The 23,620-nt window shown below is 34.8% G+C and overlaps 1 protein-coding gene across 6 annotated transcripts; it reads left to right on the top strand.

The window, feature by feature from the left end:
- Positions 1–1,343: 1,343 nt before the first annotated feature.
- Positions 1,344–22,949, top strand: LOC125075779 (CCR4-NOT transcription complex subunit 1). Of its 6 annotated transcripts, XR_007120243.1 has the most exons (17): positions 1,344–1,696; positions 4,541–4,756; positions 5,909–6,092; positions 6,187–8,701; positions 9,131–10,547; positions 10,619–11,023; positions 11,100–11,276; positions 11,358–11,606; positions 11,698–12,003; positions 12,651–13,028; positions 13,139–13,285; positions 13,578–13,712; positions 16,385–16,813; positions 17,092–17,276; positions 17,421–17,684; positions 18,302–18,435; positions 19,770–19,907. XR_007120243.1 is itself a non-coding variant. In XM_047687527.1 (16 exons), the coding sequence occupies exons 1-16, from the start codon at positions 1,595–1,597 to the stop codon at positions 19,966–19,968; spliced, it is 7,290 nt and encodes a 2,429-aa protein (XP_047543483.1). In that variant the 5' UTR covers positions 1,344–1,594; the 3' UTR covers positions 19,969–22,949. The 6 variants fall into 6 exon arrangements, 5 of the variants coding, with proteins under 5 accessions (XP_047543483.1, XP_047543482.1, XP_047543481.1 ...); XM_047687527.1 differs by lacking the exon at positions 18,302–18,435 and having other exon boundaries at positions 10,637–11,023; positions 19,770–22,949; XM_047687526.1 differs by lacking the exon at positions 18,302–18,435 and having other exon boundaries at positions 10,634–11,023; positions 19,770–22,949.
- The last annotated feature ends 671 nt before the right edge of the window (positions 22,950–23,620 follow it).

The following is a 23,620-nucleotide window of genomic DNA, read 5'->3' as shown; positions in this document are numbered from 1 at the left end:
AAATATTTGTCTCTTTTTTAATATTAAGTCTTTGTACCATTTGCGGGTGACACACTTAGAGTAATAGTGTAAAAATAAAATTTAACATTACGTTTTAATTATTTATCCTATCCTCGATTTGTTGCTTCCACGGGTGATGTGAGGGCTGGTTAATTTTTTAACTAAATGATTGCGATTCACTGGGGAAATGCTGCTAGCATCCTTGCCACCATTCCACTCGGTCACGATTTGTACAGTAACTATTTTTAAATTTTATGTCTCTATAATTAAGACCTTCTGTAAATAATAATACTGAGAAATTTATTGAATTCATATAAGATATATTAAGTATCAACAGTGATTTTGTCTGTAAAACAAGACGTGCATTGATCAATTTTTTATCTCCTTAACTAGATTGGATATAAATCAAAATTAAAATTCAATTCCCAATAACTGGTATATTGTTATTTCTTTACTATAAGTCACATTCTTCCAAAACATATGATGAGTAATTGCAATCAAATAATCATACTACAATAATTTTATAAATATTATATACCTATTAAAACAAAAACAATGAGTAGTAAATTTACGTTGTAAAGCATGAAAATTATCTAATATCAATAAAAAATATTCAAACAAAAATATTGATAAAAAGCTCGTTTTTCATTATCTAGAGGAAAAAAATTGTTAGCGCTAGGAAAACACGTAAAGCCCGAAAAATTGAACCTGCACCTGAACTTCTTCCGGTCGTGTCAGATTTGCCGTCGGTCGGTTTATGGGAATTAGGAAATAAATAATATACACAATTTTGCGCACACACTTGGGCATTACTAATATGGTCTGTGTTTTGTAGCTTTATTCTCATGAGATGGCAGCCAAGGCTGGAAACGGATGAAATCACGAATGCATACACATGCAAAAAATGTTACGATTGTTCGAATGATTATTGCATGTAAATGTAATTAATGTATTAAACTACGTAATTTTTATTGACCTCTATGATTATATAGCGAGGGCAATGTTTTGTATTAAATTAGGGTGGTGTGTTTTTAGTGATTAAAAGAGATCTTCAAATTATATAATTTCTGTAGGCCTCTTGTACGTGCTTAGTTCACTTTTATTATAAAATTAGAGCAACGCTTTTTTATCATCTATTATTATATATGAAGTATCTTAATGAATAATGTCTTATTTCTCGAGGTTTTTTTTATATAAAAATTAAATTTAATAAAAGTTTAAATTAACTGTGGTATATTATTATAGAAATATTATACTACAAAATGGATTTATTATATTAGGCTTGGCAACTATTAATTAATTTCTTAATGTTGGAAGCATTGCACATCGAGGGAGTTATATGTACGAGTGAGGCCGAACCAGGCGAGTGCTTTCGTCATCGTGTGCAGGTTTTTTTCGAGTAATGAATTATTGCAGTGGAGTGCTAAAATTATGTTAAATTTGAAGTGAAATATAATATTGGTGATGTTGACCTTAGGCTTATTGTTATTTCGCAAAAAAACTGTAAAAGAACATACGTTTACTGTAGTAATTCGTCAAAAATCGAGAAAGCTTCAAACGTGTTTGAAGCTTTCGGTTTCGCATTAATGGAACTATGAACCTGGACCCTTTAACGTTTAGCTTATCACAAATCAATTATCTCGTTGCAAATTTAAGTAAGAAGAATTTCAAGCAAACTAGTCAAGAGTTGTCCCAGGTGAGCTAATCCACTTACAGTTTGTCTTTGTTTTCAAATGTCGCCATATTGTGGACTGCGAGTAGCCACGAGCTGAATTGGAAATAGGGCTTGAATTTTATATAACAGTAGGGATTGCTTATATTTTGCCTTAACATTATCGCACAGTGCTCAACATGATTTAAATATTAAGTATAATGAAGGAAGAAATGATAAATATGTGAAGTGCCGTTATTGGAGAACGGTATAAAGTGGTTCAATATCAATTTGCGCGATTTTTACTTTTACGCATCGAACATAATAAATTATTCATTCATTTCAATAAACCTAATCAGTTATTTATATGGTTTTTGCGTATTTTGTAAATTTCATACAAATAGAACTGTTTTCTAAAGATATATTTGGCAACTCATCATAGTTGGAATTCTTGTTACTAGTTTCTTATTGCATAAATGTTATTTTTATGTTTTAAATTAATTTCATGGTTTATGAATTTAATATTTTTTCATTAAAGAAGCTAAAAAAACACATTCATAGAAATGATTAATTATGTACAATTCAATGTAATTACCTACCAAATTGTTTGTAATTATAATTTTAATTATAACAATAAAGAGATGAACCGGTTTACATAGCTAAAGTAAAACTGGACGAATTTATTAAATACTTAATTTAAATGATAATTATCAACATCATACTAAATAAGTTAAGAAAAAAGTTAAATATCTTAATTAATATAATGAATACAGTTGAAGGGTCACCTGAGAAATGTGGAGATATATTTTTAAGAAGTAATATTGATTTGCATATTCATATGCACGCTTGAAGTTACATACAAAGTTAAAATCTGCTAAAATATGTCCTTTATCTTCATATTTGTATGTACTTGCATTTTACTCTTACCTACATTACATTTTATAAAATATGTACAAAATTTCAAAATCAACTTAAAATTCATAATTAAATCTGATTAGTAATATATAGAAACATGAACGAGGAAGGTTATATTTTCAAAATTATAATATAAATAGAGAAAAATTAAAAAATATGTACGAAAGATAATGTTGAATTGTTTTTATAATATTGGATGCAATTATATTTTTATGAGTATTGGTGTGTTTTTTATTAATGGCAACAAATACTTTGAGCTATTAATACATCTTAGGTTAAATTTTATTTTTGATTAACTCAAAATACCGCTGTGATAGTATTTTAGGTTAAAATTATGCATTGTATAATAACCTTATTCTATATGAAAATGTTTTTGATATCTTTCTGTTTGTATGTCTGTCATGTTCGAAAAGAAGCCTAAAGAGTGAGTTTAATGTTTAATTTTTGTGTGCAAATTAGTTGAACCATTTTATGCATTCAGTCTTTACATCTAAATGAGCAAGTTAGCATGTGATTGTCCGTAGTGCGATTAATTATTTTAAGTTTGTACCGCTTTTACCCCATTCCCATGTCATTTTAAGATTATTTTGAATGTTTGATTTATTTTTTATGAACTTTTACTTTGTGTGTGTTATACATGATTTCTAATTGGTTGCTATGTCTCAATTAAATGTATGCCTTATATCATTAGTCATTACACTTACCAATTACTTCTAAAAATAATTATATTCAATTAAAAATAAAATAATCGTTTTTTAGAAATTTTATTGATTTGTTACTAACATTATGTCAATATAATGAATTATCTACCTGCTAGATAATTGTGAATTATAAAAGAAATAACTCATTTAAAGCAATGGATTAATGTTTAGTTTAAAAAAACGAAAAGCTTTGCGAAATATAATATAATCCATCAAACATTTAGCATTGCGAACAAATTAACTTTTGTTATTATTTAGTTAAGTTGGTATAAGGAACATAGGGTAATCGTAGCCGAATGAGTTGTATGAATTGTAGTCAATATTAAAATCATTAACACTATTTTAATACTTCTTCCTCAGTAAAAACATAAAAAAAAACTATTAGAAATAAACTGCCTTCTATATACCTACTACATAGTTTATCTCATTTCAAAAGTGATAAGAATAATTGAACAATGCTTGCATCATATCAACTATAAGTTCATAATGTTATTGTTTCATTAGTAATCGTAATATTTATTCAAGAATAAATATTATTCAAACAGTTTAATAAGTATTTTCATTGTTATTTGAGAACAATAAAATTTCTCAAGTGATTAATTATGTATGGAATTATATAGGTATTTTGCTCAGCGATTTATTATTGCATGTAAAGAAATGCTGCCGTTATTTCAATGTTAGACATTTGAATATTAAAATTATTGTGAAAGTATTATTGATTATTATAGTAGGAAATTACTATATTGTTAAGACTTGAAGGTAAACAAAAATTAATATGATGCATGATGTTTTATTTTTAAAACCTATGCAAATCAATATTTTGCTTGTTGATATCTTGTTGCTGAGCACTTGAACATCACATTGTAATGATTATTGTATCTAAATATACGAGGTGTAAAGTAAATATAGTAAAGTGTATTTGAAATATATTGCACATGAAATTACAAGTTTCTCAAACACAATTAGCTAGGAATGGAATGAAAGCAAGCGAAGGTGGCTTGGCCAAATTAAACATTGATCAAATTTTTGCTTATATTTTTATCCTCAATACCTTTTTAAATAATAGGTATTATATCAAACGAAATTTGGTTTAGCTTTTAATGGAGTTATTTTATAGATTAGCTTACATCACATAATGTACATATTAATTGTTTATTTGACTGCACAAATGTTATTATTACTTTTCTTATCTGTCAGTCACGCTTATATCATGTTTTGTTTCATTATGATTTCTTTTTGGTTGGTTCTATAAACGTTAAAATATTGGGTTCAGATTGTCAGTCTCTATGGCTTGGAAGCAGAGAATCAACTGCTGAGGTGTCTGCTTACTGAGGCGGCGAAGACATCGTGGGACAACGACCGTCCAGGGACTGCGTTCAGTGTTCACGCGACTCTACTAGCGCAGCATCTGGCGTCGCTTCTGAACCATCCTGCAAAGTCTACTGTGGTCTGTCGGACTCTAGATCATCCAACACGATCACTACAAAAGGTAAGAAATGAATAGGTCATCTTTTAATGTTATTTATACATAAATAACATTTTATCAATGTATATTAAAAATACACTTAATGTTTTTTTAACATCTATTATGCTTTGGGATAGAAATGTCTGTTTTTAAGATGCATTAGCATTAGCAGCCCGTAAATGTCCCACTGCTGGGATAAAGGCCTCCTCTCCCTTTGAGGAGAAGGTTTGGAGCATATTCCACCACGCTGCTCCAATGCGGGTTGGCGGAATACACATGTGCCAGAATTTCGTTGAAATTAGACACATGCAGGTTTCCTCACGATGTTTTCCTTCACCGCCGAGCACGAGATGAATTATAAACACAAATTAAGCACATGAAATTTCAGTGGTGCCTGCCTGGGTTTGAACCCGAAATCATCGGTTAAGATGCACGCGTTCTAACCACTGGGCCATCTCGGCTCGGTTTTTAAGATGGATTGATGCATATTTAAAAAATGATTTTTAATAAATTTATTGTCTCTATCTATTTATTTTAACAACAATTAACCTAAAGCTATTGCATCATATGATAATGTTTACAAGAATGTTGAATATATACTTGGATCTCAGCCAGATGAGAATTGATTTTCATCAGACAAAGTCAGTTATCAAGTACAATTAAAATAAAGTTGTATGAAAAATAAAATGTAAAAAAGAACTAATTTTAGAATGACTTAAAATATATATTACCATAAAACATTAACAAATACATCTTAAAAAATAGCCATTAATCTATTATGTCCATAAATAAAATAATCATATTAATAAATACTTATTTGTTGTTTTAAAATTAAAAGTGTTACAAACAAAAAGACAACTAGGTTATATGATGTTAACATTAAGAAATTCTCTAAACATTTTTTAAGAACTACAATATTATGTTCTAAAGCTTTATATGTTGTAGTTTTGGCAATGTTAAGAAACATTGCCAGTCGACAATTATATCTTCAATTATATACATATAATTAACCTCCTCAATTGTTCAATATGCATAAAACATCATATAGCTAATATCAATTCAACAAATTATAATTGAATGGAAAATCATTATGTTAATCTTCATTAAAAAAGATATCCATTATCATAAAATAGTTTGTAATTTTAAAAGAAAGTGAAATTCTTATTTATGTTACAGGTATTAAAACCTGCCAACACACTCCTTACTCGACTCGCAAGATTGCTGAAATTGACTACGGCCCAAGATGTTGCCTTCTCATTGGTGTTGAGAAGAAATTCATCAAAGCCTGAGATTGTTTCTCTTGCTAAAAACCATTTGAAGAAACGGTTTTTAGACTTTGTTCAGTGTTATCTTGACGCAGGTATAAAAATCATGTAGGGGATTTTGCTTCTATAAATCACTTAAAGATATATGTGTAGTAATAAAACTAATTTACAATTGTATTTTTTTACCAGAACGCGGACATCAAGTTGAGCGTGCAGGTCTTCAGGAATGCAGCCCTGAAGTTTTGCAAACTCTCTTAACTAGCCTCGCTTACGACAATTTTCGGCTAGCCGCAGTTACTAAGGACCTCTTTCTGAAACGTTTACGCATTGACTTTCCACGTGAAGTAGTGCCTATAGTGTTAGCGCCGTTACTTTACCCTGACGATACACAAACACCGCTCGAGGAAATGACCACATCTGACGACATGGCAGCAGCTATGATGGACAACTCTCTAGCGGAAATAATTCGAGATATTGGCTATACATTTACAGCTTCAGTAGAAGACTGCAAAAACAACATGATTAATTTTGGAGCGCGGGAGCCAACGGCTATCGACATAGCTAGAATAATTTCAATGATGGTGAGATACCATGCAACACTACCAGAAGGCCCGCAAATCCAAACACCTGGAAATTATTGGATGAATCACGAAGCGAAGAAAGAAGCAATTGCGCATGGACATCCAGAGACATGGAATGCTGAAATATTTGTTCAAACTTTAAAAGAATTAGCTTCTAATTTAAACTGGAAGGAGGTCATTTTACAACTAGACCATCAAGAATTTATCGTTCCTGACCGACAAGGTTTAAGTTTACTCTTCACGATTTTGCGATTAGGTCTTCAAAGCGCAGGTTATCCGGCTAATATATTTCCAGTAGAATATCTATGTCGAAGATGGACAAATCTAGAAGGTCAAATGAGTTTGATCACTAATATCCTCAAACATCCAGACATTTTTAGTTTTGCAGATCATCCATTCCATCCAGTTTCGATTGATCTATTGAAATCCCCGCCCGAAACTGATAATAAGGAAATATCGACATGGCGCTGTCTTTACTTGGTGGAACTTTTACTATACGCATCAGAACGCGGCTACTACATGCAAGTTCATGAGTTATTTAAGTTTCCTCTTCAACACTGTCCTGATATTTTAATTCTTGCGCTATTACAAATAAATCCACCAGTAACAGTATTCAGACAGGAATTATTAACTATGCTCATTCCAATTTTTCTTGGCAACCATCCTAATTCAGGTATAATTTTACAACACGCGTGGCATTCACAAAATCCTAATATAAAGCCAATTATTATGCATGCTATGGCCGATTGGTACATACGCGGCGAAAGTGATCAATCAAAGCTATCGAGAATATTGGATGTCGCACAAGATCTAAAGGCATTGTCCTTGTTGTTGAATGTCCAGTCATTTCCGTTTGTCATAGATTTAGCATGCTTGGCATCTCGAAGAGAGTATTTGAAATTGGACAAATGGCTCACAGATAAAATACGTGACCACGGTGAGACTTTCGTTTCAGCAATGGTTAAGTTTCTTCAACGACGATGCCCACAAGTACTCGGCAAAGTGCCAGACGAGCAATTGCCTAAAGCCGCTCAGTTGCCCCCAGAGACTATTGGCACAATGTTGGCATGCTTGCAATTATGTATTCCTAATGTACAGCAAGAGCTACAGGAAGCGATTTATAATGTTATAGCTAATTGTCAGACATTGATTTTGAGCAAAGCAAGACCAGGTATACCGGGTATTGCCCGTCCGCATACAAGGGTATTAGAGACACCTTTTAATCCTGCTGGTTTGGGTGGACAGCTGTTCACGCCACATGTAGATGCTATTGCTAATTTAACACCAAACGTCGCCAATATGACTTTAGGTGCACCAGCAAATACTGCCTTTGCTATGCCTGGTACACTAGGGCCATTGGTTACAGCTCCAGCATCGCCATCGAGACTCATGGGTGCAGGGCCAAACAGTCCCTTTGCGATGATGCAAATGCAGCATAACCCTAATGTCGCTAATATGTCTGCTCTTGCTAGAATGCCTCCTGTACCCGCAATGGATAAACCTCGATTACCGGATCCTATTCACTTCCCAGAAATTATGCATAATGTGTCCAAGGAAATCGAAGATGAAGCTAACAGCTACTTTCAGAGGATATACAACCATCCTCCACACCCGACTCTGTCGATAGACGAAGTATTAGAAATGTTAAAGAAGTTCCAAGACTCATCAAATAAAAGAGAGCGCGAGGTGTTTTCTTGCATGCTCCGAAACCTTTTCGAAGAATACAAGTTTTTCCCACAATATCCAGACAAAGAGCTGCATATTACAGCGCAATTATTTGGTGGTATAATAGAAAAAGGTCTAGTTCCTAGCTACGTATCGTTAGGGCTGGCCTTAAGATTTGTCTTAGATGCTTTACGTAAGCCGGAAGGTTCTAAAATGTATTACTTCGGTATAGCGGCTCTAGATAGATTCAAATCTCGTTTAAAGGACTATCATAAATATTGTGAACATGTTAGAGCTATACCTCATTTTAGTGAATTCCCTCCGCACTTAGTTGAATACATCGAATATGGCCTTCAGAGCCAAGAGCCACCTACTAAGCCGCAAGGAGCAGTGTTGCCAGCGAGTCTTGCCGCCATGCTGAATCAGAGCGCCGTTGTTACCGTTTCAGCACCATACAGGCAAGTAATCCTCGACTAAATATATATTATTTAATGTCTCATATGATTACTTTTATAAAGTTATAGTATTATTAAAGCTTCAAACTTTTTATCTATAAATTCTATAGTAAACCAAGTTGCAGCCGAGAAATAGGAGGAATAAAATTTAATCACAAGCTATTGTTTTTGTGACCCTTATTTTTGGTTCGGAAGCAACAGAAATTCTGATGATTAGTTATTTTGGTCTTACCTATTGTTTTTTTAAATCGATTTAACTGTAAATTCCCTTATAAATAAATGAAATAACCTTGCTGCCTTGCCAGCTTATAGTATCGTCATGAAATACCGAAATAATATATAACACATATATGTGTGTCAATTATTCCATATATAAGCATAACATAAATTATAAAATCAGATCAAGAAAATAATATACATATTTGTTTACAGGGCAGTCGTTTGTGTACACAATCCTATATCGGTTATATCGAAGGTTACAAATTGCGCTGCCGGTGGCATTGGCAGTCGACCGTCTATAGCGAATGCCACAAATATTGACACACTGCTAACTGCTACGGACAGGGATGAAAAAATAAATGCTCCACCCGAAGCTATACAAGATAAGACTGCATTTATATTCAACAATCTCAGCCAGCTAAACCTGCAAACTAAATGCGAAGAATTGAAAGAAATAATAACAGATGAATATTATCAATGGCTTTCTCAGTATTTAGTAATGAAGAGAGCTTCAATCGAGCTCAATTTTCACGCTCTGTATTCCAATTTTCTCGACGTTCTCAAAATACGGGAAATAAATAAGATGGTTACGAAAGAAACTTACCGAAACATTAGAGTATTATTGCGATCTGATAAAGGCATAGCGAACTTCTCTGACCGATCTTTGTTGAAAAATCTCGGTCATTGGTTAGGTATGCTCACTTTAGCTCGCAACCAGCCTATCCTTTATGTAGATCTTGATCTTAAAGCACTGCTACTTGAAGCTTATCACAAGGGCCAGCAGGAGCTTCTTTACGTCGTGCCGTTTGTTGCGAAGGTCTTGGAATCCTGCGCCAAGAGCGTCGTATTCAGACCGCCGAATCCATGGTCAATGGCTCTAATGAACGTATTGGCCGAGTTACATCAAGAACCCGATTTGAAATTGAATTTAAAGTTTGAAATAGAAGTGCTTTGCAAAAACTTAAGTTTGGATATAACTGATCTAAAACCATCTCTATATTTAAAGGATCCAGAAAAATTAAGGACTATCGAATTTCAACTGTCACAACCCAAACCCAATAAAGAGCCAGCTAATGTAATTCCGGTTAACCAGGCTGTAGTTCAGGCTCCACAAATACAAATGATGCCTCCTCAACCACCAATGATTCCTATCGAGGACATGTCCGGTACTGTTCCCACACCTACGAGTGGTATGATTCCCAATGATCCGAGCATGATGGGTGTTCTGGGATTGCCGGAGCCTAGATTTAACTATCTTGACGTGAATGTCTCATCAACTTCGGCTTTCGGTCAGAAAATATGTTTCAATCCGCATATAATTCTTTTCCAAAACTATCCTCATTTGAAGCAGTTTGTGAAACCTGCTATCGAGCGGTCGATTCAGGAATGGATTCATCCAGTTGTCGATCGGTCTATCAAGTATGCCTTGACGACTTGCGAGCAGATTATAAGGAAGGACTTTGCTTTTGACCCTGACGAAGTGCGAATGCGGACGTGCGCGCATCACATGATGCGGAATCTTACCGCCGGAATGGCTATGATCACTTGCCGCGAACAGATCATCAGCACGATAAGCACTAACTTGAAAGCTGCTTTTATCACTGCCCTGATACCAACTACTCCTCAACAGGTACATCTTATTTCATAATTTTAATTCAATTTCTTGCAATGTTTCTACACCTAACTTTATCTTTAATTCAGTTGAATGTGTTACAGAAGGATATTATAGAAAGTGCAGCAGCAGTTCTTGCTACAGAAAATATGGAGCTCGCTTGCGCTTTCATTCAAAAGACGGCCGTCGAAAAGGCATTACCTGAACTCGATAAGAGGCTAATGAACGACTACGAAATGAGAAAAATCGCCCGGCAAGAAGGGCGCAGATACTACGACCCGATGGTATTGACTTACCAAACTGAACGCATACCCGAAAGGGTGCGACTGCGTGTCGGTGGTCCTACAGACCTGCAGATTTCAGTTTATGAAGAGTTTGCATGTAACATCCCTGGGTTTATGCCCGTTCGCGATGCGGGAATGTTTATTCCTAAGCCATCAGCACAGGAACAAATACCGCAGATGACATTCAGTCAAGTAATGAATCCGACACAAGTAAGTTTAGATAATTAAGATGTTTCTTATCTTTAATGAATTGTTGTATAAGTCGTTAACATATTTATTTCATTAGGTGTACGGTACCGATGAAATGGGCACTCTTATAACAACAGCGGAATTGTTCCTGTCCAATGCGCTAACGGTTCCATTATTCGCGGTCCAGGCGACCAACACTCACACTCTGCTGGAGTGTCTTATCATAGCGAGACGTAACCGGGACATCGTATCTGGCTACACTCTGTTGCAACGGGTATGATGAATACATCCATTTTTCTAAATTGTATTTGGTAAATAATAATAAAACTAATAAATATTTCTAAATTTTGAACAGGCTGTTGAAGGTCTTCTGGATGGCCATATTGTCCAACCTGGGACAAACCCTGAGCATGCGGAGATGATGACACGCTATCGTGACATTCACTTACGAGTCCTGAAACTTTTGGAAGATGCTAGGGTTTATGGTCATGCTTGGACCACCAAACAAATAACGTACTGCGTCACCGAATGTCGGGACGAGCTTCGTTATAATCTGGAAGCGATCGATTGTCTTGTCAGAAATCATCTGATCAATTTGCCACAGGTATGTTTTTATTATTAATGCTTCAGTTTAAGCATTAATTTAAAAGGTTTAAAGATGATGATGAGTTTAATGATACGAATCTTTTTTTCAGTACGATCTTGCGCTCGCACATCTTATGGACAACGGGAACAACTACTTGGCTGTGGCATTTGCGATGCAACTGGTACAGCTCTATCTCGTTGACGATAGGAACAATTTGTACGCCACTGAATCCGACTTGTATCACACTACGGAGACTCTCGTGAGGATGATGTCTCACTCCAGACAGCCGCCGCCAGAAGGCCTAGCGACCCTGATCGAAACGATAAGAATAAACCAGGATCCTAGCACGTACCTTGGTGAACGTTCACCATTGGGACCAACTGCCCATATTCACAATGGAATCCTGCAAGTACGAGTAAGTAACTCTGCGAAAAAATAAACTTTACTAACAAAATTATGTTTTCAAAATAAGGAATTTAAGTTATGTTTATAACTTTTGATTTGGTCGTGGCGGATAGCCGTCCTATTGGGATTCCATTGTCGAAATTCGGTCTGTCGTAAATGAATAACTAAAAACAGGTCATCTTTATAGATCATTCTTTGTAACCAATGAATTTGCAAATGGCTATATTATGAGCCTTTTAAAATGACCTTATTCCATATTAAATTGAGTAAGTAATGTATATGTTATTGTGTAATATCATATTAAATATTGACATAGACAGATTGTCATAGCCCGTCACAGCTACTATTGAAAGTCAGCATTTTGTTTTGGAACCCAACTTGGAAGCTGAATGGTTCAACTACTTAGGACATGATTGCTGTCATTGCTTATCAAATCTCTTTTGAATCTGTTATCTTTTAAATATTGGTGTATTTTTTTAAGATTAAGTAGTGTATACTTTTTTTTATTTTTTATTTAAATTTGTTAGGGTTGTTTATACTCTTTTTCAATTGAGCGATGTCTTAAATAAACTTTTCTTATTATGATATTGGTATTAGAGATATAAAATAATTGTAGTTCCTGAAATAGTAGATATGACTTAAAAAATATTTACTTAGGCCCGAGATTACGAAGATCCACCCGGTCTCCAAGAGAAGACAGAAAATCTCCTTCGTGAATGGAGGAACGTGCTCCTGAGTCCGCTCACAGAAATCGAGATCGGACAGAACTTCAACATTTACGTTCACCGAATGAACATGAACGGAATACTCAAGTCAGATGACATGATTACTCGCTTCTTCCGTATCGCAACACAGATGTGCATCGAGAATGTGTACCAGTTGCTCACAGAGGACAGGATGAACCCACCACCAGTGCCTCCCAAGAGGGAGAAGTACTATGCGATATGCGACTCTTTCATCAAGCTGGTATCACTTTTGATCAAGAATACCGCGGATGGTGGCAACCCTACACCAAAACTTAATTTGCTTAATAAGGTAAGCTAAACTGAACAAATAAATCGCTTTAATTTCAATGAATTGATTTAAGTGTATATATAAGATCATACGATCATGAACATATCTCATTGGTCGTATTGATATTGCAGATCCTGGGAATCATCGCTGGGTGTCTACTCCAGGACCATGAAGAACATGGCGCCAACTTCCAACAGCTTCCTTACCACCGTCTATTGCTCATACTGTTCCTTGATATGAACATGGCCGAGCCAGTCCTAGAATCTATGAACTATCAGGTAAGACATATCGAAACGGATTGAAAAAGTAATTTAAGTAAGAATTGCATTGTGAAAGCAATAAGTTGTAATGTTTGTAGAAAAATCAGCTGAAAAATATTGATACCAAGCCAAGATTCGACTCACCATACCAGCTATTATATCAACGTTCAAAAAAAAAATACCAAGCGAATATAAAGGCGTGGCGTGTATATTGCAAGATACAATCGAATTAATAAAAACACTTAGTAAAAAAAGTATCTTTGAGTGTTTGAAGTACCCGGCAACCATAAGGACATGACATGTTTTACAGGTTCTAACAGCATTCTGCCACACCCTCCGCATAATCCGTCCGAGCGTCGCACCGGGATTCTGCTATGCCTGGCTGGAAATCGTGGCGCACAGGGCCTTCGTCAACAGGGTGTTAGCCGTCACACCGCAACAGAAGGTATATATTAATATCATTATATGTACATGTAGAAATTCATCTAGTTAAATCCATCTAGGTTCTTTATTATCATGAATTAAAACAGGCAGACTTGAATCAATACATTCTAAATAACAAGTCAAGTTCTATTTGAAATAAACTTGTATCATTTTTGTGATATAAAATCCAAACAGTTGATTGATGTCTGCGAGCCCTGTATTAAGTATTTGACACAATCTGGTATAAAAGGCTCTGATTAACAAATTTGTTTAAATTAAGGAGTTTGAAATTAATGTGATTGGTTTAAAATTGAAATGATAGCTTGAAATCTTTATATATTGTCATTCTGGTTTGAACTTCTTTATAATTTTGAGTGATGTGATAAAATATACAATTTAGTATTTATATTAAATACACACAATTGATTGAATTGATCACACAATCGATTCATGTCCTAACATGGATATTCTCAGTTACACATATTACTAACTTTACTGATTTGTAAATCAGGGCCTTTGTTAGTACGTCGTACTTTAATAATTTATCTAAGAATACATTCAATGTAATTTTTTTTTTATTATAGCCCTACTACGGTGCTACCGAGCTTAATGCATTATGTTGTATTTGCTATAGTTATAGAGTTAGACTTATACTTGGTGTACATGACAGTGCGATAACACCAACTCTGCAAGTTTATAATATACGAATGAAAATCGCTTGCGAATCGTGTGGGTTACGTTACTTAGTCGCAATTTTGTGTACAACAACGCCTTAGCACAAGAGTAATGCACCTGATGGTGAGTGGTCACCACTTTCAACAGATATTACCGTTGAAATATTAAGCACTCCTTATATAGCTCATGTGCCACTTACCTTGGTAACTACGACGTCATGTTCCTTGTGCCCGACATTACATTTGTTTTTTTTTTTTATTATTAATTATTCTCACTCAACCATATTACCTATTGCCCAGACGGGCTCGCACAAAACCTTACCAGCCTTTTAACGTTTAATATTTAACCGGCGTTTACACACGGCATGTGGTTGCGGTTTTGATTTATGTCATGACACCAATTTATGTATGTTATATATAAATTCTTGAAATCTTAAAGGAAACGGTATTTAAATGTTAATGTAAAGGATAAGACAATATTGAATGCGGAGTCTTGAGTTTGTTTTTAAACTAATAGAATGTAAGAAATACTTTCCACTGATATTTTAGGTATTCTTTGAAAAATTAATTAATACTAAATTAATTTATAATTAGAAAATATAGTTTTATCCTATATTTTTTGTTTGTAATATTAACGACATTTTAACAATATTTTTATTATTGTACTTTATAACAAAATGTTTTATATTGCAATTGTTGACAAATGTAAAATGCGTTTAAAGTTAACGAGATGTATAATCTCTTATGTATGTGTCAAAGAACTTGAATGAATGCCCAGATTGTGTCAAATTGTCCCCAGTCTCATTTACTAATTCTACAAAACCTGATTCTTTTGTTATAGTCTAAAGCAAATATAGAATATTTTATTTTATTTCGATACACCAGATAATATTTTCAACTGAGAAGGGTGTTAGAACTTATCAGAATCTAATCATGTTGTGTTAGTTTCAATTGAACTATGATTTCTTAGCCTTTGGCCTCGTAGTTTAGTAAATATATGCTTATATTAAACAAAACTCCTAAAGCAAATACACTAAGCTCATACCGGTATATCTTGGTGTTGTTTTAAATTGTTTTCTTGATTTTGAATTTATAGCCTCTACGCGCTTTTATAAAGCCGCTTTGAACTGACGAGTTCTATAAAACCCTCTTGTTAAACACAACAGAAAAATCAGGCCATATAGAAAAATATGTCCAGGACATTTGAGCACATCATTGTAAATGTCACTTGTTCTCAGCTTCGAAAGAAATATAAAAGCGTCTTTCCACACACGTGCCGTATCCGTTATCCAGGGCATGGTCACCGAACTATGTACATTCTAAATGAGTTTGTACAAAGCTGTGAATGCCATAGCACGGTCACCGTGTCGTCTTATTTATATCATGAACTCTTTTGTAAAACTTCATTTTGATGAATTGTACAATTTAAAGTCATATCAAAGTACTTACGAGTATTCGACTTTCACGTTATTGGTGCTTTAAAGTGTTTGTAATATGTTCGACACTTGACGTAACTTTTGATATGACGTGCTCTATCGATATAATTCGTGATTCGATTTTGATAACTTAACGCAATGCATTTTAAAGCATTATTTTTTAATGTAATTTTATTAATCGATTCGATACGTTGGTTGGATACCGCAATCTTGCACCTTGAGTATTTTCTTTAATGGTCTATTGGACAAAATGAAGTTCACGGTGTTTACCTTTGATAATACCCACTGTCCCCTTATGTAACCTTTCTATTCTCACCAAGCAAGAGCACAGAATGTGTGTGAAAAGACACTGAAATATATCTGTAAATACATGTGCATTATACTTTATATTTCATTGCATATCTTATGGATTTATTTTTCTTTTGTTCAAGTCTATCATGGAAGTATTGGTATATAACGTTTAAATTTTATGCTCGTATGTGTTTACAGTTCAATATTAGCTTCTGATATCATTGCTTGATCATCGCTTTATTTAATTTATTTAATATTTTGTCAGCTCGATACTAAATATTTACTGTTACTAGGGCTGGGGAATGTATTCGACGCTGCTTATCGACCTTTTCAAGTTCCTCGATCCGTTCCTACGTAATACGGAACTGGCGACGCCCGTTATGATGCTATACAAAGGAACTCTCAAAGTCTTACTCGTTTTACTTCACGATTTTCCCGAGTTTCTGTGCGACTACCACTATGGCTTCTGTGATGAGATACCGCCAAATTGCATCCAAATGAGGAATCTCATCCTGTCAGCCTTCCCGAGGAACATGCGGCTGCCCGATCCTTTCACGCCGAATTTGAAGGTGGATCTGTTAGCCGAAATCACTCTACCGCCTCGTGCAGTTATAAATTACGCTACGATTATACCGTCTTCGCAGTTTAAGAAGGATCTGGACGCGTATATCAAGGCCAGAGCGCCTGTCACGTTCCTTTCGGAGCTGCGTAGTAACATGCAGGTGAATTATTATTGACGTAACATAGTGGCATTCGCAGTAACTAACCCATTTTGTCTTCTGTGAAGTGATTAACTAATTCTGAAGGTAAAATTGCGTTCGCACACTTGTGCATCGCAAGGACAACGCTTTATTAATTCTATCGTTAATAAAATTGCTTTTTTAATTTAATTATAAATTAGAAAATGTAGTTTACATTGTTTTATTGAAGGCTTTACTTTGTTGTTGCTATTATTCATTGTTTAAATTCTCGTTTTAAGTTTATTGGAACCGATTGCCAGGTGGTGAATGAGCCAGGCCGCAGATACAACAGCCAGCTGATGAACGCCGTGGTGCTGTACGTCGGCACTCAGGCTATCGCTCATATTAGATCGAAGGGGCAGACCCCGAATATGTCAACTATAGCTCATTCAGCGCACATGGATATTTTCCAAAACTTTACCGTAGACTTTGACTACGAAGGAAGGTGAGTGGCAATCCTGGTGCGAGAATGCACCAAACATTAAAAATAACAACTACAATATTCTCTACACGTGTGCATGTAGGTGTTTTGTGTGTGTGTATGTGTGTCGAATAATTTTCGGAGATTTTCATATGGTGACTCTTATAGGTACCTATTCCTGAACGCGATCGCAAACCAGCTGCGCTATCCGAACAGCCACACTCATTACTTCAGCTGTTGCCTGCTTTACTTGTTCGCGGAGGCGAACTCTGAGGCCGTTCAAGAACAGATTACAAGGATGCTGCTGGAGAGGTTGATAGTGAACCGCCCCCACCCATGGGGTCTGCTGATCACGTTCATCGAACTAATTAAGAATCCGATCTACAAGTTTTGGAGCCACGAGTTCGTACATTGCGCGCCTGAGATTGAAAAGTAAGCGTTTGTTTCGAAGTAAATGCACTGCGCTTTATATTATAACCAAAAAATGTTATTAAATAATGAGGCACATATGTACATTCAGTCTGGAAACGAGTTTCTCGACTGGTATTCATTGACAAATGGTCTAAAGAAGTGTTCCAACCCTGTATATCACATTAACAATTAAACTTTATTGCCTGATTAGAACTATGTCTACATTTGACGAACAACGTTTACGCGTATCACGTCTAAATCGAACCGCAATTGTTGGTGCTGTGGAATAGGGCTTGGAGTCAAATGTGTACCTGGTGTTGTTTGTTTGTAAGCTTTCGGTGCTGCGAATTTATACATTATTGTGAACAACGTATATGGTGTTTGTCACATTTTATATGTAATGTTTGTCATTGTATACACTTTCCGAGTCTGACTGTACATGGCCTGAATTATTGACCATTTTTTAATATATTTTTTTTGTTATAATTTTCAATAGATACCGAAGTCGTCAGTCGTCGTTGGCGACGACTTCGTTTTAAGGCTTGGTTTTGCGTTATTCAGTCAGTTTAACCGAACTCAACTCGTTAGTGTAAACGTTGGAAACGTTATTTTAAAAAAAAATACATATTTTTATTCAGGCTGTTCGCGTCCGTGGCGCGTTCCTGCATCGCTGATAAGGCGGGAGGGGGGGAAAGGGAGCTGACCGAGTAGCGTCGAGCCCTTTGGGAGTCTGTCCGGCAAAAGCAAATATTTAATTGCTTTGCCGAGAAAGGTCAGTCCAATCATATGCATCCCACATCGGTGTAAAGTGCAAACAAAGGATTGTCACCGATTCGACAGTTCATTGTCTCACTTTTTGGGGAAATGTATCTTCAATGTAAAAGAAATAAAAAAAACTTAGCTGCGTAAAGTTAATAGTTTGGATTAATATCAATAGGGGCGAGTAATGTGGAAGCATAACCGGCCTGTCCTTATCTGTTTAAAGTACACCCTCTTAGCAGCGGTGACAGCGCGGTTGTAGTTAACATATATTCATATACCTTCAAGTAACACGCACTTATATATGCAAAACCGTTTGCGTAGTTAAGTGCGAGCGTATCGACGATGAAACAGTCCCTCTAGCACATAGAAGACGTTGCTCGCATTATCGTTGGTATGATGATTTGAAATGAATGGATTTCGGTTTGCACGGTTTTACTTTAGTTGAAGATACGTCTTAATTTAACAATTTCGCCATCCTGTTTGAGCAAATTGTAAAAGCGTTAGATTTGTAAGGTAAGAATTAGCCGGTCTTATTAAGCTTTGTAGGGTAACCGTGAGTAAAACTGCGCAAAACGAAAGGCATGCTTCTCAAATTATTAGCTAAGTCAAGAGTACCTAGTTTGCTTTTTTATCATTTCATCATCGTTACGCATTGCGCATGTAACTGTTTGTGCGTAATAACGCAAGATATTTCTTCAACACCCTTCCCTTGTACCCTGTACAGTACGCTGGAGATCAGTCAGCGAAGTACATTTGCCGTCTTTTTGCAACAATTTGAATGCGCGAACCTTTCTGCGCATGTAAGTCGTTGCGTTAAGTCGGACTTTGCCATGCCAAACGTTACGTCGCGGTATCACGAAAGTGACAGTGCAGCGACTTTCATTTAAAATGTGGTCTCACACAGTATAATGTAATGATGAATTGTAGGGGGAGACTTGATCGGGATACGACGCCAGATTGGCGCATGCGCCCGCAGTACATGCGTCTGTCATTTCTGTCAATCGTAATTCCGATGGGATCGAAGAGCACAATTCTGCTAAATACTTCGTGGCAGCGCTGTATCAACCCTGTGTTGTACCTATTATAGGACACCTCGTTGCCAGCCGTTAGTCACTATGTCAAAACAATATCGCTGCATTATCATAACGCCTCGCATGACACGGCTCTTAGTATTAAACTCTTACCTACAGCGCCACGGCCGCGCCAACTCGCCCCTCAGTCGTGGATTGGTTGCATTTGTGCAATCGTATATATATAGTCTGTCCCCAACACCAACACCGACGCCGCTCCCGCCCCGCCGCCCCCTGGTGTCGCGGACGCGGCCTAATGATATATTTGTTACAGGCTTCCAAGAGGGGCAGCAAAGAGAGGCGCCCCAGCAACCGCAACCTTCCACTTCTCAACCTGTAAAACACGTCTTACAATGGAACAAATTATTCAAAAAGTAAATTCAATACTAAATCCTTGCCCACACTCGGCTCCGCCGGAAGAAACGGACGGTAAACAGTGTGATAAAGTGATTAGTGACAGTGTGAATCAATAAATTTGTGAATAACATTGAATCGGTTGCTTCAATAAGTGCTCAAATAGACATCTCAACTAAATAGTGCTCGCTACATGATACACAACATTACACACATGGAAACATATACAAACAAACTTTGTAGACTCTTGATCGATCGAGTGGACCTAAAGTTACAATTACAGTATATTAAATATTAAATTCGGCTGCTGTTGATGAGACGTTAAAACTTGATGACGCTTTTAATATACACATTGCAAAATATAATTGAAAAATATAACTGACTGGAACTGTTAGAGGTGCTAGTGATATTTTTTAATTTATTAGCAAGAGTAAAAAGTGCTCGTGGGAATGAAGCGGTCGAATGGTACATTGAAAACTGAACTGTTGGACATAAAGTACAATGCGACATGTAATGCAATATCGTCTTGTGAAGTTTCAATTTATATATATATATCTATATATATTTGTAAAGGTTACTTAATACTTAAACGTTTAATAAATATGAACACCTTTATAAATTCTACGTGTACCACTTAATATATATTTTTATAATGTATTATTTAAATGAAAGCCGATAGTATAAAAATTATAATATATTAAGTATTATGTTCAATTTTGAGTATATATATGCTTAAAATTTATATGAAATAAAATAATGCCGGATTAAATTTTTATTATATGTATTCGTGTACTTTTTATATTTAGCATATGAAGTATATGGTAAATCTGTTGTATCTGTCGATTTCGCTAGACTTCCTTGTAACTAGATGTTCCAGTCTCAGTCGCCATTCGTAATTTAAGTATTACATATAATAGTTGTTGTGTACTGTGTGTAGGTTTCAAGTGAAATTGTTGAGATGCTAGGTAACAATGTATTTAAAAGTAATTCAGGTAAAAAAAAAAAAATAGTTTTAATCGTGAATTGTTTATAATCATGGACGTTTTTGCACAGGCGAAGTGATGTTATCGTTGGGTTCGGTGAGGTCGACGGCGGCGCTGTCCCTAATTAAAATAAATTACACTTTGTGATATATTCTAGCGCGATCATCTATTATGATCGATATAATTTTAGCGTCCTTATTTCTAGAACATGGTCGCGTTGCTCGAGACCAATAACTGTTAATATATCGGTTTAACTGCGCACACTCTCCGCGTTACTGTAAGTCAATATAATATATTTACTATAAATCTGCTCTCGCGGATCTCTCTATCCGGTCTCATTATAAAGAGCTGCATACATTAATATAAATGAGACCGGGTACAGAGTTTCAAGAGAGGATTTTTACTATGGTGATGAAACCATAGTATGTATTAATTAGTTGTCAAAAGTAAAAACGACTGACTATAGTAAATCGTGCGTTCTGAGCGTCAAAGACGCACGCGTGTTGAAACTACGAACAGTACTAGTAACGAGTAATGTTAGTTTTTAAAGTAATAATTAATTTTAAGATTTCGAAAGCAGTGCGCGGATGTGATCCTGTAAATTAATTTGTATTGCCGATTTCGTAGGAGTCTGGCTCGTTAAAGTTGTAACTTAAAAGTGATTATTTAATATGAATTGTCAGTGTAATTTATATGAGAATGTGTACGTTTGGAGTTACCATTTGCTAGACGGTGACCGTGCATTGCTATGTAAAGTGTTAGATGTAACTTGGATATAAGTAATTTAGGGAGAATTAGTGTTAATGTTAACGCTACAATGTTCTGAGTAGGGAATCCGAACCCGATACTTTAAGGTAATATCTGGATATCCAAAGACTTTTATATTATTTTATATTTATCACAAAACATTTAATATAATAATAAACTTCCATAAAAAAACACAATTTAAACATGGCCACTCTTCAAAAATCAGTGTTGTTTTCGACTATTATTTTAATGAATTCATATAAAAATGTTTAGTTTCACAAATTTTAGTTTAAATTTTATTCCATTTATGTAAAAGAATACGTATTTAAAAATGTATATAGTCTTTACAAAAACTTCCATAAACAAGTTTGACTGACTTACCTTATTTATATTCGTATGTGAACTGAAGCTATATAAATACGTATGAAAAAAAACCGAAACTTCCTTTTTTATAAACGACGCGGAGTCATTTGTATGACGTTGACTAGCAAGTAACCGGGCACGTGTCTGAGAATATAAGAGTTTGAACGTAAACATCTACGGCCTTGCTTACAAACGTTGTTTAGCGATGGTTTAGTCAAACACGGATTTTTCTCTTTCCCTCATCATTCATTTGATATGAGAAAGAAGGAGACAAAACATTGTTGAAGTAATCAAGAACTATTCACGCCCTGAACAACATTTTTAAGTGAAGCCGTTATTCAGTTACTTTAATAAAATTAATGACGACGAATGTTAACTTCATAATAGTAGTGTTTTAAACTAATTTTAATGTAAATTTTATCCGTTGACCAATCAGCAAGCGCTGAAATTTTTAAAGATATTGTACATAAATGGATTTTATATTGTTTAGGGTGTCGAAGTAAATTTGTGTTTAACTTACACTCGCTTTACAAACGTTTATAAGTAAGGCCGAAAATGATTAACAGACATTTAGTTATGAAAACAAATATTTGCAGCTAATTATGATTGTAGTGTAGACATAAAATTACTTGTCCGTGTGTTAATGTAGGTATAAATCAGGTTTTTATTGCATAAACTAATTTATCTCGTATCAATACACTTATTATTCGTGCTTAAAAAGGCAAGTTAAAACGCAAACAAAGCTGAAATTTAGTTCAAAGTCTCATGTCGAAAAAAAAATATATAAATTTTAATTGCTTACAAATATTCTATAAAGTGGCTGTAACGTAGATAAATATAAATGTTTACGATAATAATTGAACTTTTTTACTAAAATACTTCCTATATAATATTACTAAATATGACATGTATGAATTTCTCGGGATCCCCGGGATTGGATTCCCTAGTTGTAAGTTACATACTCCATTTTTTAAACGATTTGTGTTGTAATAAAATATTTTTTCATCAAATGTTTTTTTTCTTTTAACTTTTCAATATACACTCTAAAAATTATTGCAGATTCCTATCCCTAAAAGTACATACAAAGTATTCGTCCCTGGAAACCTATTTAAGGTCTCTTTTCGAGACCTTATTCAAACAGTTAATCGTACTAAGCTAATGCTCTGGCCCATGTTTTTATCAATATCAATTAAAACCAGGGTTCGAAAAAATCCGATTTATAAATAAAAAAGAAAAACCGTTTTTATATATATATATCTGATATATATCTAGGCTAAGAAAACGAAGCGAATTTCATTCTGTAAACACTTAAAAATGTGAAAGGAATTTGTACAATAATACTACAAGTGTCGAAATACCACATTTTTTTATTAAAAAAAAGTAGGTAACAAAGAAATTAGTGTCTATCTGAGAAAGAAATTTTTAATGAACACATAAAAATCAAGTACCTTTTATTATTATATCTTCATTCGTTTGTTAGATAAATCAACTAATTTTATTTTAATATTAATTTGTAATCGACTAATCATAAAAAGGAATCATTCAGAGTCTGGCCTTAAGCATAGATCAATGAGTGTTGTTCAGAGGATAGGAAAAAATCAATTGATATATACCATGATTATAACGATAATATTAAACACAATTTACAATTGGTAACAGTTGCGCCATGCGAAGTAGT

The sequence above is a fragment of the Vanessa atalanta genome, chromosome Z (assembly GCF_905147765.1).
Source record: "Vanessa atalanta chromosome Z, ilVanAtal1.2, whole genome shotgun sequence".
NCBI classification, from domain to species: Eukaryota; Metazoa; Arthropoda; class Insecta; order Lepidoptera; family Nymphalidae; genus Vanessa; species Vanessa atalanta.
The sequence above is the reverse complement of the archived record's forward strand: the minus strand, read 5'-3'. Positions and strand labels throughout refer to the sequence as shown.

Coding starts and splice junctions, on each gene's coding strand:
- LOC125075779 (XM_047687525.1), top strand. CDS start 1,595: ATGAACCTGGACCCTTTAACGTTTAGCTTATCACAAATCAATTATCTC. Junction 16,814..17,091: donor AGCTGCGTAGTAACATGCAG/GTGAATTATTAT, acceptor ACCGATTGCCAG/GTGGTGAATGAGCCAGGCCG. Junction 17,277..17,420: donor GACTTTGACTACGAAGGAAG/GTGAGTGGCAAT, acceptor TGACTCTTATAG/GTACCTATTCCTGAACGCGA.